At 47.3% G+C, this 15,429-nt stretch overlaps 1 protein-coding gene across 4 annotated transcripts; it reads right to left on the bottom strand.

Moving 5' to 3' along the window:
• Positions 1-215: 215 nt before the first annotated feature.
• On the bottom strand, positions 216-13,411 carry aftpha (aftiphilin a). Of its 4 annotated transcripts, none has more exons than XM_034687783.1 (10): positions 13,211-13,411; positions 7,156-8,877; positions 5,274-5,458; positions 5,055-5,184; positions 4,688-4,744; positions 3,252-3,377; positions 3,108-3,171; positions 2,400-2,483; positions 564-687; positions 216-469 (listed from the first exon to the last, which is right to left on the bottom strand). In XM_034687783.1, exons 2-10 carry the CDS (start codon positions 8,839-8,841, stop codon positions 328-330), a joined length of 2,598 nt encoding a protein of 865 aa, XP_034543674.1. In that variant the 5' UTR covers positions 8,842-8,877; positions 13,211-13,411; the 3' UTR covers positions 216-327. The 4 variants fall into 4 exon arrangements, with proteins under 4 accessions (XP_034543674.1, XP_034543676.1, XP_034543677.1 ...); XM_034687785.1 differs by having other exon boundaries at positions 3,108-3,168; XM_034687786.1 differs by lacking the exon at positions 2,400-2,483.
• Positions 13,412-15,429: the final 2,018 nt, after the last annotated feature.

The following is a 15,429-nucleotide window of genomic DNA, read 5'->3' as shown; positions in this document are numbered from 1 at the left end:
AAAAACTAAACGGAGGTTTAATCCCTGATTATTATTTACACCACCACTCTCCTCCACACGTCTAAAACCTTCTCTACCAACCACCACATCCACTAATTCAAGTCCTACTTCCTGGGCGGGCGGGCGGGCGGGCGGGCGGGCGGGCGGGCGAGCGTCCGGCTGCTTCCCGTCGTGATAAATGCTTCACTTTATTTAAATAAGAAACAAAAAGGATGAATGGATGAAAGGGGGAGGAGCTAAGCCGCAGCGAGAGAATAACAAAGAAAAGAAAAAAAAGAAGGTGACAACTTGGACCGGTTAAGGAAAAAAAAAAGAGGGGGCGGGGCTTCAGTCCGGCGTGGCCGCAGAGCTGAGCGGCGTCAGCGTGGCGGGGAACATCAGCACTTTGGCCTGCATGAAGGAGAGGTCGGGCAGACCGGAGATGACTTTGGACGCCTCCTCGCTCAGGTTCTCCTCTCTCCTCGGCTTCCTGAGAGAGAGAGAGAACGAAAACAAAAAGGCGTCACATGACGGGCGACGACACGGGAAGGAACAGAGCGGTGTGTGGTGTGACGGCGTCTGACCTGGTGGAGGTGCTGGTCTTCTCCATGGTGGACATGAGGCGGGCGAAGGCGTCGGCCACGCGGCTGCCGGAGCTGCCGGGGTCCAGCTTCGCCGTCGTCAGCTCGTACAGCTCGGGGTCGACTCCTACAGGAGAGGAGGAGAGGTCACCTGACAGGAAGTCTAAAGACCAGAGGAACTTTACCCCTGAACTACGTGCGTTTGGACCGGTGGACCCAGGGTCTAAATTTAGTTCAGGGGTAGATAATCTCCCCCCTAAAAAGCCCCTGCTAGGGGGGTAGTACTTTTCAAAGGTCCTGGGACTGATTGGCTGATTGGTAGATTAACCTCAGTGTTTTTATTCCTCCCTCCGTCCACAATAACATCACACACATCTGTGATTCTCTTGATTTCTCTTTCTTTCATTAGTTTTTATTTGTTCTATCTTTTTTGTATGTGTGTGTACTTTTCAAAAGAAGAAGCTGTGATTCTCTTGATTTAGCAGCTTGTAACAGTAGTCTTCTCTCAGCCCACCGTGAATGCGTCTCTCCTCCCGGTGTTCCGCTTTTAAAAGTGACCCTGTAAACTGGAGACCTTCAGCTGAACGTGTCAGTGTTTGTGGAGTTTACACAGCTGTTGAAACACAGAGGGAGTTCCTGGGAATGCAAACTAGTTTAGTTTTTATTAAGATTTCAAAATATCCTCATCAGATATTTAATGATGGTCTAAAGACGTTTATGAGGGATGCATCCGGCTGAGAGTCTCCAGTTAACAGGGTCGCCGTTTAAACCAAAACACCGGCCGATCTCTGCGATCACGGCTTTTTGAGTTCAAAAGGATTTTAAAGCCGTGTTGAAACGTCTTTGCTACTCGCGCTTATCTCCTCTCACGTGTTGATTCAGTGAATCCATCTGTGATGAAATATAGCACCATCTAAAACAGACCAGCTGAGTCTCTTCATGCTAACAGGCTAACTGTTGTGTTGCTCATAATGATTCCTGCCTGTCCGTCTGCTTCTATGGTGTCATCTGTGATGAATGGCATTCCTTTTTGTGTTACTGCCCTCTACTGGTGTTGATTCATTCAATTCTTTTTCCATGTTTTAACCGCAGGCGGAACATTTTCACTTTTTTTCTGCTTTTGGAGGACATTTTCAAATTTGAGGAAAATTATTTTTTTAGACAGGCTCCAGGTCAACTTTTTTGTCAAATTTTTTTTTGTCAATTTTTTTTGGTCAAATTTTTTTTGTCAATTTTTTTTTGTCCGAATAAAAAAAAAAGAAAAAAAAAAATCAACATTTTTTTTTTTCAAAAATATTTTGTCATTTAAAAAAAAAAAAAAAATTTTTTTTATTTTGATATTTTTCAAAAACAAAAAATTCAAATTTTTCCAAAAACCATTCACAGTCATTGTTTTTTTCCATCTGTGATGAAATATAGCATCATCTATAACAGCGCCAGCTGAATGATACCTGCCTTGTCCGTCTGCTTCTATGGTGTCATCTGTGATGAATGGTATTCCTCTTTGTGTTACTGCCCTCTACTGGTCTGGTGGTGTAGTGCATTTACTGTTTTTTCTCCATACGTCACTGGCCTGATTTACACAATCTACCCGGGACTTCAGCCCGCAGTCGAAACGCAGACAACAATGGGGGACCAGGAACCTTTTAGTTCAGGGTAAAGTAGTTCTGGGACCGAAATGCACCTTAACAGGACCAGATGTGTCCTGGATTCTATGTTAACACAGGAGAAAGTTCTTGAGCGACAGGCTGGGATGAAGGGGTTAATTTGAAGACGGGGAACGACAGAGGTGTAATGAAAAAGAAGAAGAAGAGGAGGAGGCCATGAGCAGCTGCTGACCTGGGATGGAGGTTGAGCTGGTGGAGCCTGAGTCCTCCACAGGACCAAAGAAATCCAGGTTTAACAGAGAAGAGCCTCCGCTCGCTGCACAGCCAGGGGGCGATCGAGGTTAGCAACCAGAGAGAGAGAGAGAGAGAGAGAGAGAGAGAGAGAGCAGAGAGAGAGCAGAGAGAGAGAGCAGAGAGAGAGAGAGAGAGAGAGAGAGAGAGAAGAGAGAGAGAGAAAGAGAGAGAGAGAGAGAGAAGAGAGAGAGAGAGAGAGAGAGAGAGAGAGAGAGAGAGAGAGAAAGAGAGAGAGAGAGAGAGAGAGCAGAGAGAGAGAGAGAGAGAGAGAGAGAGATGCAGCAGTGTCAGTGATCAGTCAGCTACATGAGGAACGTTAGATTCTATTTGAGAAGAAAGGTCTTCATGCAGGGCGGCCATCTTGTTTTTAACGGTTTAAAGGAAAAATCCACTTTAACGTCTCGTCATCGTCAAACAGACGGACGGACTTCATCAGACGTACTTTGGATTCTTTGAGTGGATTGTTCCTTTAACACAGAAGGATGATTTGAACTCTAACAGCTGTTAATAATCGGACTCAGTCAGGATGTGAAATCAGAATCACATCCTGACTGAGTCCATGAAACTCTATGAGGGTTAGTGAAGAGAGGAAGAAGAAGAGAGCGAGCGGAGGGGGGTGGAGGCGGAGCTGTTGGGGGTAACGTACCGTCCAGAGGGTTGGTAAGGCCACTGCTGCTCCAGTCGAACTGGACGGGTGGGAGCGCCTCCTGCTGGAGGGAAAGAGAGAGACTGTTAAAGTGTTGTTCTCTTCTTTGTGTGTTGGTCTGGTCGTAGTCTCCTGAGGTCTCACCTGCTGGGTGTCGGGGGGACAGGAGGAGGGTTTTTCCGGAGCAGCTGGAGGCGCCTGGGCTATGGAAGCGATCATCTCTGCTGCAGAGACGGGCTTCACAGGCTCTTTGGTTGGTTCCAGCATCCCCTGCAGACGGCAGCAAACACACACAGTCATTCCTCCATCTTTAATATGACGGTGCTCAATGTTCAGATCACTGAGCTACACCCAAACAAGGACCGCAACATTAAGACCCATTATTCCACTGCTTTGATCTTTTTAACACCTTTATCACTTATTATTATCTATCTGTGTTACTCTGATCTCCTTCTAATGCTTTGATCTCATTCTGTCACTTTGACTGCATTCTATTGCTTTGATCTCATTCTATTGCTATGATGCCATTCTATTGCTTTGATCTCATTCTATTGCTTTGATCTCATTCTATTGCTATGATCCCATTCTATTGCTTGGATCTCATTCTATTGCTATGATCCCACTCTATTGCTTTGATCTCATTCTATTGCTATGATGCCATCCTATTGCTTTGATCCCATTGTATTGCTTTGATCTCATTCTATTGCTTTGAACACATTCAATTGCTTTGATCTCATTACTTTGCTTTGATCCCATTCTACTGCTCTGATCTCACTCTATTGATTTGATCACATTCTATTGCTTTGATCTCATTCTATTGCTTTGATCTCTTTCTACTGCTTTGATCTCATTCTATTGCTTTGATCACATTCTATTGCTTTGATCTCATTCTATTGTTTTGATCTCAATCTATTGTTATCTTCTCATTCTATTGATTTGATCTCATTCTATTGCTTTGTTCACAGTCTATTGCTTTGATCTAGTTCTATTGTTCTCTTCTCCTTTTGTTTTGATCCCATTCTAGTGCTTTGGTCCCATTCTATTGCTTTGATCTCATTATATTGCTATTGCTTGGATCTCATTCTATTGTTCTCTTCTCCTTTTGCTTTGGTCACATTCTATTGCTTTGTTCACGTTCTATTGCTTTGGTCACATTCTATTGCTTTGGTCACATTCTATTGCTTTGATCTCATTCTATTGTTCTCTTGTCCTTTTGCTTTGATACCATTCTATTGCTTGTCCCATGTTTAGTTACACGTTTGTTCTCTCTGTAAAGTTGGATGTTTTAACACGGGGCTCTTTGGGGACTGACTCACTCTTGGTTTCAGCCTCTAGTGGACACTGGAGGAACTGCAGCGTTTGGCCTCATGTTTTATATCTTGAAGTTTGCCTCTCTCTCTTTGACGGCTCCAAACAAGTCTAAAACTGTTTTTGGACTTTCTCACTTTCACATCCATCTCATCCAAATACAGCTGAAGACACTTTGACATCATTACGTCCTTATAATAAACCATCACGGCTCCCACAGACACTCAAAGTTTCAAATAAAGGCGTGTAATGTTGACGTTAAGGTAACTCACCAGGCTGGCGGCGTACATGGGCACGATGACCGGCTGCTTCTTCTGCCCTGTGAACAGCTGAGAACACATGACATGAAGAATGAGCGACCATGCTGTAAAGCTCGTTCACTGAAGCTCTGCCTGGAGAGGGAAGTTTGAACAATCCCTGAAGGCTGCCAGCAGAGGTTAATAAAGGTCACCGATTATTTGATGCACCGTTTAATGACTTCTAAAAATAACCCGGTGCAGATTAGAGTGTTTCTGATTCAAACAGGTCAAAATAACCCTGTTTTTAAAGTTTAAATTATAATCTTCAGCTTCTCTTTGTGTGTCTTTATGTTCTGGTTGTTATCAGACGGTAACCCTGAGCGGTTCAGCGTGGACTCACAATGTTCCTGGTGTCGATGCCCAGACAGCAGAGTAGTGCTTTGTTGCAGTGCGAGCCCCCCCACTGGTATCTGAGACCGATCGCCTCGTGGATGTCCTGAAGCTGCGACCAGACGCCGCAGCGCACCAAACTGCACCGACACGACACACAGCAGAGTTAGAGTTCAGACGTTCACACAACGAGAGAGAAGACAGAAGGTGAGCGAGTGAACACACTCACCTGTTCCCCGGCGCCGTCTCCGTCTCCTCCTCCTTGGCTCCTGGCTGAGGTCGCCCCTCCGGAGGTTCCAGCAGGTCCTTCAGGGATGACACCACCACGTCCTCCTCCATCATGGGGACAGGGACGGCGGCGGTCGGAGGGAAGCTGCTCTGAAACAGCTTCTCCAGACGACTCGAGAGCAGCGCCTGCAGAGAGAGAGACAATCAGAGCTGAACGTATCCATCAACGTTTGAGATCAACTTCATCCTCTCTTTCATGTAAACGAGCACAGATGAGTGAAGACGTCTCAGAGCTCGGCGTGGTTTGGCAGCATTAAGATCTAGAGAAGGTAAAACTGTGTGAAGGCCGTGTCTGGAAAACACGACCGAGGCAGCAAGGAGTGAAGCCTAGTGGTGCTAGCTCTGCTAGTGTTAGCCACACTCTGCTAACCAATGTGACGTATATTCACTTCCTGTGTCAGAGGTCATAATGTCAGGACTGATGTGTGACTATCGACCTCATGAGGACTGATGTGTGACTACTGACCTCATGAGGACTGATGTGTGACTACTGACCTCATGAGGACTGATGTATTGCTTTGATCTCATCTAGTTCTCTTATCGGATTCTAGTGCTTTGATCTCATTCTATTGCTTTGATCCCATCTAGTGCTTTGATCGTATTCTAGTGCTTTGATCTCATTCTATTGCTTTGATCTCATCTAGTTCTTTGATCGTATTCTAGTGCTTTGATCTCATCTAGTGCTTTGAGCTCTTCTAGTTCTTTGATCCCATTCTATTGTTCTGATCTCATTCTAGTGCTTTAATCTCATTCTAGTGCTTTGATCTCATTCTAGTGCTTTGATCTCATCTAGTGCTTTGATCTCATCCTATTGCTTTGATCTCATTCTATTGCTTTGATCTCATTCTAGTGCTTTAATCTCATTCTAGTGCTTTGACCTCATTCTATTGCTTTGATCTCATTCTAGTGCTTTGATCTCATTCTAGAGCTTTGATCTCATTCTATTGCTTTGATCTCATTCTATTGCTTTGATCTCATTCTATTGCTTTGATCTCATTCTAGTGCTTTAATCTCATTCTAGTGCTTTGACCTCATTCTATTGCTTTGATCTCATTCTAGTGCTTTGATCTCATTCTAGTGCTTTGATTGTATTTTATTGCTATGATCTCATTTAGTGCTTTGGTCGTATTTTATTGCTTTGATCTCATATTATTGGCAGTGACCCAAGCGTCATTATTAGTGTAAAATTCCCCGCCCTTGCTTGAACACAAGATAATATTTGAAATGAGTCAATAGAGTTTAATAATCCAGCTCGCTCTTCCAGCTCGCTCAGCTGGGCGTGATCACACTAACAAACCCAGCTGATGTCAGAGTCTGGTCTCTGTTCCCTCTCTGAGGTTTAACACCGCCCGATGAAACAGGAAGGTCTGGCATACCTGAGCTGCAGAGGTGGGACTAACGAGAAGTCTGTGTTTTAATCTGACAGGAATGTTCTCAAATACCTGAAGGTGTCAAGAGAGGGGGGCGGAGCCTGCAGGAGAGTGTCTGTTACATCAGAGTGTGTGTGTGTGTGTGTGTGTGTGTGTGTGTGTGTGTGTGTGTGTGTGTGTGTGTGTGTGTGTGTGTGTGTGTGTGTGTGTGTGTGTGTGTCACTGCTCCTCCACACCTGTGTTTGCATACGTCAGCACACCCTGTCTGATCACACGGATCATTTCAGGACAGCCAACACCTTCCCTCCCTGTACACTGAACCAGAGACCTGCTCTGCCTCATGAGCGTGTCAGTGAGTGATGACCACGCTGATGAAGAGCAGACTGCCGTGTGTTTGTAAAGTGAAACGTGTCGCTCGTCCCACATGAGGCGTGACGTTCCCGCAGTGCTTACCGTCTGTCTGTCCGTCCCGCTGGCGTCCTCGCTGCCAGCAGGAGCTTCACTTTCATGCCACTCATCCTCCTCCTCCTCCTCCTCCTTCTCCTCCCTCTCCTCTTCTTTGCAGTCAGCTGGACCCCGGACACTCTGTTCTGTGCTGAACGCCGCCCAGGACTCCCCCTCCGCCTCCTCCGCCTGCTGCTGCTGCTCTCCGAAGGCGCTCCACCCCGCGCCCGCCCCGTCGTCTGCTGCTGCTCCTTCCGCAGCCGAGCTGAAATTCCCAAAACTGTCGCTGACGGGGAAATCTGCAAACGTCCCTCCGTCCTCCGCCTCCTTTTCAGCCGTGTGGAATTTGGGGGAGTTGAAGTCGCCGAAGTCGTCTTCCTCCTTGGCGTTCGCGGCTTCCTGTTCGGGGGCGGAGCTCTGTAACCTGCTCGGCTCCGGTTGGACGTCCAGCTGCTCGAAATCCGCGAAGCCCTGACCGCTGAACGAACCGGCGTCTCCAAAGTCCCCAAAGTCCTCGTCCATGTCGTCCTCCACCAGCTGGCTGTGGTCGGCGGGCGTGGTGGTCTCCCCTTGAAGGGGCGGGGAGGGCACTGACCCCGTAGTGCTCATGTCTGCGTACTCCTCTAGAGCGTCTGTGGACAGCGGCCGACCGAACGACGTCTCCGTCTCCGTTTCGGTCTCGGTCTCATTCCCGGAGCCCTTCTCGTCCGACTGTCCGGCCTCGGCGTCGGCGGCAGCGTCCGGTGAGAGGTCGTTTTCGCTGCAGACGGCGGCGTCTTTGGAATCTTCCCCGTCAGCTACATCCACCCCGTTCAGATGGAGGGGTTCGTTAGTGCAAACTGCCTCTGAGGCAAAGGCTACGTCCCTTTGATGAGAGTCAGCGTCCGTGTGAGAGACCCGGTCCGTGTCGCACGAGCCGTCTGCGGCCTCGGCAGGGACAGATAAGGAATCAGAGCCGCATGTGTTGGGTCCAGTTCTGTTTGTGTCCCTGACATCGTCCTCTGAAGTTGTTCCCTGTGCTATATTACAGTGTTCCTCCGGGCAGGCAGACTCTGCCGGCCAGCTGTCCCCCGTGGGGATGTCCAAGTCCTCGTTCGCCGTCTGGCCGAGGTGTCCTTCAGCGTTTGAAAAAGCAGCAAAGTCTGCAAAATCATCCTCTGAAGTCTGGACGGGGACGCAGCCGTTGTCCCCAGTGGACGTTCCTTTTGTGTGAGAGTGGACAGAATTCTGTGAGGAGGGGCTTCCCTGAGTGTCCAAGGGCGCAAACCCGTTTGTGAGCACCTCCACCTCCGTGCCGCCGCCGTTACAGTCCACGGGCTCGCTGCCAGCGGATAAATCCAGAGAGCTGGCGAGAACCTTTTTCATCTCAGTTCTTTCTGAGGGGCTGCTGCCCAGGTGGCCCGGCGGCACCACGCCGTTCGCCTTCGACAGCTCATTATTGGGGGTGTGGGTGCCGTTGGAGGAGCTGTGGCTGAACCCCACCACCCCTCTGTTGTTGAGGATCTCCGGCGGGGAGGTGGCGTTCAAAGCCTGCGTCTGGTTGAAAGTGGTCGGGGTGTCGAATTCTGAAAAGCTGATGCTGTTGGGGACGCCGGAGAAGGTGCCGAAGTCTCCGAACTCGGCGTCGTCCTCCTCGGCGCCGTCCTCCATCGGGGGCGGAGAGGACGAGTATATGCGGATGACATCTGGCTCCATGATGCTCGGGCAATCAACGAATCCTCCCGCCTACACCTGAGAGAGCGAGAGAGAACAGAGGACGAGTCATTGTAAGAACACAGGATGTTAAAGAGGAAGACCTTGTCAGCCTCAGTCGGACTTCATAAACACAGGAAGTTAATAAGCTCTGCTCTCATTGGTGCTCGAGGACCAATTAGCTCCATGCGTGGTTTGAGGCCACCATGGAAATCAAATCACTGAGGCTCTTCAAGAGACGGACTGGAACCAGAGCGACAGTAATGGAGCGATAATGAGAAACCAGAACTTGAACTAAGTCGACCCTGAAGCAGATCTGTTTACAGACGCTGTGACTCTCACCCTCGCAGAACGATCGACCTGAGGGCGACACAGGGGCGACATGAGGGCAGAGAAACACCGCCCGCTTATCAGACTTCATAACCAGGAAGTAGGATGACCTCATTGATATGTCCTTGTAAACGTTTCCCTCTCAAAGTCTTCGATTAGAGCGTCTCAGGGTTAATCTTTGTTTGTGTTTTTTTGGCATTTGAAGCATTTTTAGTCGAAGTATTCCGATCATTATTTGTTGACGTAGCGCTGCTCGATTATGGCGAACAATACCAACCGATGTCCCTCAGGGTTTAGCTAGGTGTTAGCTCGTTAACTCTCATCATGCTCCCTCTGTCCCTCTGCTTCACTAACACACACGCCTGCTCTTCACAGCTCTCCTCTCTCCTGTGTTAGTTTGTTCTGCTGTAGCACAACATGTCGCTCCGCAGCTCTACTACCTGGATGTAAAGGAGCACGGGTGATGATGTCATCTGGTAGTGGGCGTGGTTTGTCAGTATGTTGATCTAGTAAATAGAGGTAAACTTGTATGTCGGCTGTGTCTGGTTATGGAGACATGAGGAACCAGCACAGGTCGACAGAATCTAAGTTTCCCTTTGAACGACAAGGAAACATCCCTGTACAGGACAGAGTTTCACTTTGACCACAGGGGGCGCCAAAATCTTCCATCAACTTTAACGTCATTCGATCAATACGTCAGTCAGTCTCTATTTTTTATGACCCTCCGTCTGCTTTCATGTGCACCAATCAGAACTTGAGCCTCGGTTCTTCTATGAAAGTGAGTAAAGTTAATGTTCACTCGTCCGTTTGATCTGTTTTTGGTCTCCACACTCCGTCTCATTCGCTGCTAACTTCAACCTCTGACTTGAAAGTTGTATGTAGGCTGTGTCTGGTTAAAGTGACATGTAACCACTCCACCAGAGACACGAGGAACCAGCACAGGCAGGAGGACGCTGACCTGCTGCTGGAGCGAGCTCTGCTAGTGAATCTGGAAACCAATTTGACGCCGTTTACCTGCAAACTCTGCAATTTTGGATGTTTTTGAGTGTCTTCTGACCTTTACAATCATCGTTAAGTCAAAATTTAAACCTCCATTTAATCCACTAAGAAGTTAGCTGCTTGTTGTCACACTCACAAACTTTATTACGCATCATTCAGAGCTCCTGATGACAACATAAGCCTACAAACCCCTTCAGTGTTTCGGCTCAATCTTTCCATCTTGATTATCGTGTTTCCATGATCGCAGGAGGCCAAAAGTTGTGATTGAAATTGACATTTGACTGATCGTACAACCCTTGAGAGGAAGGACGTCTTTGTTTCGTCTGCCTCTCTATAACCTCAGCTTCGGTATCGGACTGAAGGGGGACTAAGGTTAGGACTAGGACCAGATTTTATACTTTCTTTTTCCTTAGTTTTGTGGTCACAGATTTATTTTTCTTGTCCTTGAACAGAGTTGATTTCTTCTGCTAAGTGAACCGATACTCAGAGACACGATGAAGCTTTATGGGATGTTATTGAGAAAACTACAATCCTGCAAAATAAAAATCTGACCCTTCACTTCCTGTGACGTTCACATGAGTCGACCTCTAACTGAAAGAGGAAACTCTGTTTGCATTCTCTAGCTCCGGCCAGATCAGTGGGCGGAGTCTGACTGTGTGTTTGCTTTGTTGGCCTTATCTCCCTGAATACCTGGGAGCAGGTAGTTTCCACTCAGGCATGCACGGCTGACATGGACACGCAAGTCCAGAAAGACCAGTTAACGACCACGAAGGAATACGGACATTAATGTGGCGTCTGAGTGCTGACTCCTCGTTAAACTGCGAACACTATCAAAGAGGCCGTGAGGTGAAAGCAGCCGTGCAGGACCAGCTGTTTATCATCTTATCCAAGTGGGTTAATGTACCAGCCCACACAGCTCATGTGTTATCCATCAATACAAGCCGGCTGTCACCTTCACTAAGAGGTTAGCATCTTCACCACCAGAGTTTTACATGTTTCCTTCGACTGTCAGGTTGTGTCTTTGTCACTGACGCACACCGGGGGGTAAAAATCCTCAATGAAGATGAGACAGATGCATGGATGTTCGTCACAGTCTTGTTTTCGTCTTGAAAAAACGAGTTGTTGATGAACATGTATCGTATCATTGTGCTGTGATGTGTGCGCACGTGTTTGTGTGTCACAGTTTAGAGCAGAGCTTCCCAAAGTGTGGGTAAGACACAAATGGGGAGGTCGTGAGATGTCTTCCAGAAATTTTAACTTTTTAAGTCATCTAAAAATTGCACCCATTCTAGTACAAAATAGCAACAAAATAGTAGCTAAACTTGAAATAAAACCTTGAAAATATAAAGTGTAATGAGTTTTCTGCCTTTCTTTGTTTCCACATGACTCCTAAGTTTAGAGTTAGTGAACAGGTAATTATCTAAAGCATCAGTAGCAGCAGGTTCATTCATAACACACAGGAAACACAGACACATGCTCATATAGGGAGGGTCATTTTCTGCAGACCAGCTAAATGAAGACACATTAAATCACTCTGAGGGACAGTGGGGGGTCGCAAATCTTTGGCACCTGTCAGGATTCCCACTATTTTCCAGAGATCATTTTCCAGGACATTTCCAGTGAAGTTTTGGACTCTCTTAGAGATTTAATAAAGTTTAAACTGTCTTCATGCATAGAGACGTCTGTTGTGATCAACGATGTCTACAACGGGCAGTTTCTGAGCAGCTGTGTCGCTCTTTGTGTTGCGTTTGTTTTCACTATCAGGAGTTTGCGCTCCTACTAGCTATAGTACGGTAACTGAGCTCTCATCCTGCAGGGGAAGTTGTGAGGCACAGACCCCCAAGCTCTCTGCCTGACTCCGCTGGTCAACTCTTTAAACTTAAATATAAGACTCTTTGAATCAAAAGAGCACTCCACAAGGTTAATTTACCATAAACATAAAGAATATATCCTACCCCCGTTTTCTGTGAATGCATGATTATGACCAAGTGAGGGAGAAAAGATGTGACACAAGTCGCGCAGCCGGACCGGTCTGTGTTGCTGTGTTTTCCAGCACAGTGTGTACTCAGCTTTCAATGAATGGGGACGTGTTTTTTTTAATCGTTTCAGGTCGCACGAAGTCATGTTGGAATCATTTTCCAGGACAATACGTGATTTTCCAGGACATTTGACTTTTTCTCCCATTTTCCAGGTGTTCTCCAGGACTGGAAAACTGGTCAACTTCCAGGACGCGTGGGAACCCTGCCTGTACTTTGAGGGTTGTGGGCTGAAAAGTTTGAGAACGCCTGATTTAGAGGACTTTAGAATAGCTTATTGGTAATTTTACTGTACCAGTATATTAATATTTTGACAGTTTTTTGACAGACTGGTTCCTCTTTTTCTCACCTTAAAAATTAAACATGTCTCCTAATTATTATTCATCAATTTAAAGTACCAATAAAAGAAGGTATGCCACATTTCAAAGCACAGGAAGCTAATATCAGCCTGTTTCCACACAAGCCCCGCCCTCTGAGAAGGCAAGCAGCCAATCATATTGCAGAATTCTGAGATGGAACTTGGGGTGGCCAATCAGGTGCGGGGAGGCCCAGGCTGCCCCTGTGGACGCGCACCTGCTGATGTGGACTTGACAGTTTAAAGACATGAATGTGGATCACAGCAGAGTTTATATAGAGACAGTTAGAGAGTTATCTTCAACATGAGGACATCCAGTTAAAGAGGCCGACTCAGCTCTGTGACACAAGCTAACTTAGCTCGGCTTGTTTGTCAGAGTAGAAAGCTAAAGCTACATGAAAACGGATGTGTCATTAGTTAGTTTCCACTTTAACAAGATATTTAAATCAGTTTAAACCCCCATCATGGATCCACCTGAGCTGTGTGGAGGCCCTCAGAGAGACAGCAGCAGGGAGAAGTAACACAGAAGTACCTGAGCTAACTACGCAGCTAGCTAACGTCAACAACAAGCATCAGGCTAGCTGTTAGCCGTTAGCTCCTCCTCAGGTTGACAGCAGGTGATTCAGGGACAGAAAGCAGCAGGTGAGCTCACCGTGAGAGGCTGCCCGCCGGCCTCCATGACTCGGGTAAACACAGAGCCGTCCTCTGGTCCGGGGGGACCGGCCGAACAGCGCGGGACGGCCGGAAATGAAGCTCCAACTGAAGGTTGATGAGAGCCGGCTGAAGCTGCTGCTGCTGCTGCTGCTAGCCTCCTCCCTGCTAGCCTGCTCCCAGCCTCCAGATCTCCCAGCATGCACCGCGCTGACAGCTCCTTTAAAGCACGAGCGTCACACTCAGTCCAGCTCAGGGGGCCACATGTATGGGGGGGGGGGGGGGGGGGGGGTAGATTTATACACACTGAAAATAACAAACAACAACATTTCTCCACATTTAGCTCTAAAACATCATAAAAATGTAGAGTGAATTTTTAAAAGTCCCTTTTTTTTAATCACATTTAGAGGAATATTTTTGATCTTCTTCACATTTAATTTTGTTGTGAAAAATATATTAAGTTAAAATCATTGTTAAATCCATCCATCCATCCATCCATTTTCTTCCGCTTATCCGGGGTCGGGTCGCGGGGGTAGCAGTCCAAGCAAATTGACCCAGACATCCCTCTCCCCGGTGACACTTTCCAGCTCCTCCTGGGGAATCCCGAGGCGTTCCCAGACCAGGCGGGAGATATAATCCCTCCACCGCGTTCTGGGTCTACCCCGGGGCCTTCTCCCAGTTGGACGTGCCCGGAACACCTCTAAAGGGAGGCGTCCGGGAGGCATCCTTATCAGATGCCTGAACCACCTCAGCTGACTCCTTTCGACGCGGAGGAGCAGCGGCTCTACTCCGAGCTCCCTCCGGATGTCCGAGCTCCTGACCCTCTCTCTAAGGCCGAGCCCAGACACCCTTCGCAGGAAACTCATTTCAGCCGCTTGTATCCGCGATCTTATCCTTTCGGTCATGACCCACAGCTCATGACCACAGGTGAGGGTTGGAACGTAGACCGACTGGTAAATCGAAAGCTTTACCTTCCGGCTCAGCTCCCTCTTCACCACAATGGTCCGATACAACGTCCGCATCACTGCTGACGCCGCACCAATCCGCCTGTGGATCTCACGCTCCATTTTACCCTCACTCGCGAACAAGACCCCGAGATACTTAAACTCCCCCACTTGGAGCAAAGTCTCACTCCCCACCGAGAGAGAGCAATCCACCGTTTTCCGGCAGAGAACCACGGCCTCAGACTTGGAGGTGCTAACTCTCATCCCGGCCGCTTCGCACTCAGCTGTAAACCGCCCCAATGCCCGCTGGAGGTCCCCGCTCGAGGAAGCCAACAGAACCACATCGTCTGCAAAAAGCAGAGATGTTAAATCCAAATGCTAAATATAAATCTAAATGTTTAATATAAGATAAGATAAGATAATCCTTTATTCGTCCCACATACGGGGAAATTTAAGTGTCACCAGCAGCAAAGTAGAAAGTGCAAAAGAGTATAAAGCAAACAAGAGCATATAAAATATCAATTATTAAAAAGTTATTAGCAATGAAAATTAAAGAGGCAAAAATAAGCATATCTTACAACATATATATATATATATATATATTATTGGTTATAGAGTCTGACCACTGCAGGAAGAAAAGACCTGCTGTATCTCTCCATGACACACCGCGGGTGAAGAAGTCTGTCACTGAACGAGCTCCTTAGTGTTGTTATGGTCTCCTGGAGGGGGGGGTGACGTGTTGTCCATCAGAGAAGATAGCTTTGCTATCATCCTCCTGTCAGCCACCACCTCCACAGGGTCCAGCGGGCAGCCCAGGACAGAGCTGGCCTTCTTCACCAGTCTGTTCAGCTTCTTCCCGTCAGCAGCAGAGATGCTGCTTCCCCAGCAGACCACTCCAAAAAAGATGGCTGATGCCACCACAGAGTCCAAGAAGGACTTTAAATCTAAATCTAAATGTTAAATCTAAATATCAGACTCTGAGATCTGATCTCAGAATCTGAAGGTAAACGATGTCAAACTGGTTTTCAGAGTGAGTCTAAGGCTGTTTCCAAAACCGCCCGCTACATACTACTTACTGATGTAGTAGGCAGCAGGTATTGCCTACTACATACTGCGTTTGAATTTAGTCTGTTTAGACTGTTCTGTTGGATCTGTGTTGCAGTATGCTGGGTCAGACGTCACTGGAACACAGATCCAACAGAACAGTCACTGATGATTTAAAAAGTTAAGAAGTGGTTTATATGTAATTTGATAACTTCCACAGCACCCAAAAACT

The sequence above is a fragment of the Notolabrus celidotus genome, chromosome 7 (assembly GCF_009762535.1).
Source record: "Notolabrus celidotus isolate fNotCel1 chromosome 7, fNotCel1.pri, whole genome shotgun sequence".
Taxonomy (NCBI): domain Eukaryota; kingdom Metazoa; phylum Chordata; class Actinopteri; order Labriformes; family Labridae; genus Notolabrus; species Notolabrus celidotus.
This window is presented reverse-complemented; position numbering and strand designations above follow the sequence as displayed.

Bases quoted from the DNA above. Each gene is read 5' to 3' on its own strand.
- aftpha (XM_034687783.1), bottom strand. From the start codon at position 8,841: ATGGAGCCAGATGTCATCCGCATATACTCGTCCTCTCCGCCCCCGATG. The intron at 5,185-5,273 runs GTGAGTGTGTTC...GTGTCGGTGCAG, and splicing joins GAGACGGCGCCGGGGAACAG to TTTGGTGCGCTGCGGCGTCT. The intron at 3,172-3,251 runs GTGAGACCTCAG...CTTTCCCTCCAG, and splicing joins GTCCCCCCGACACCCAGCAG to CAGGAGGCGCTCCCACCCGT.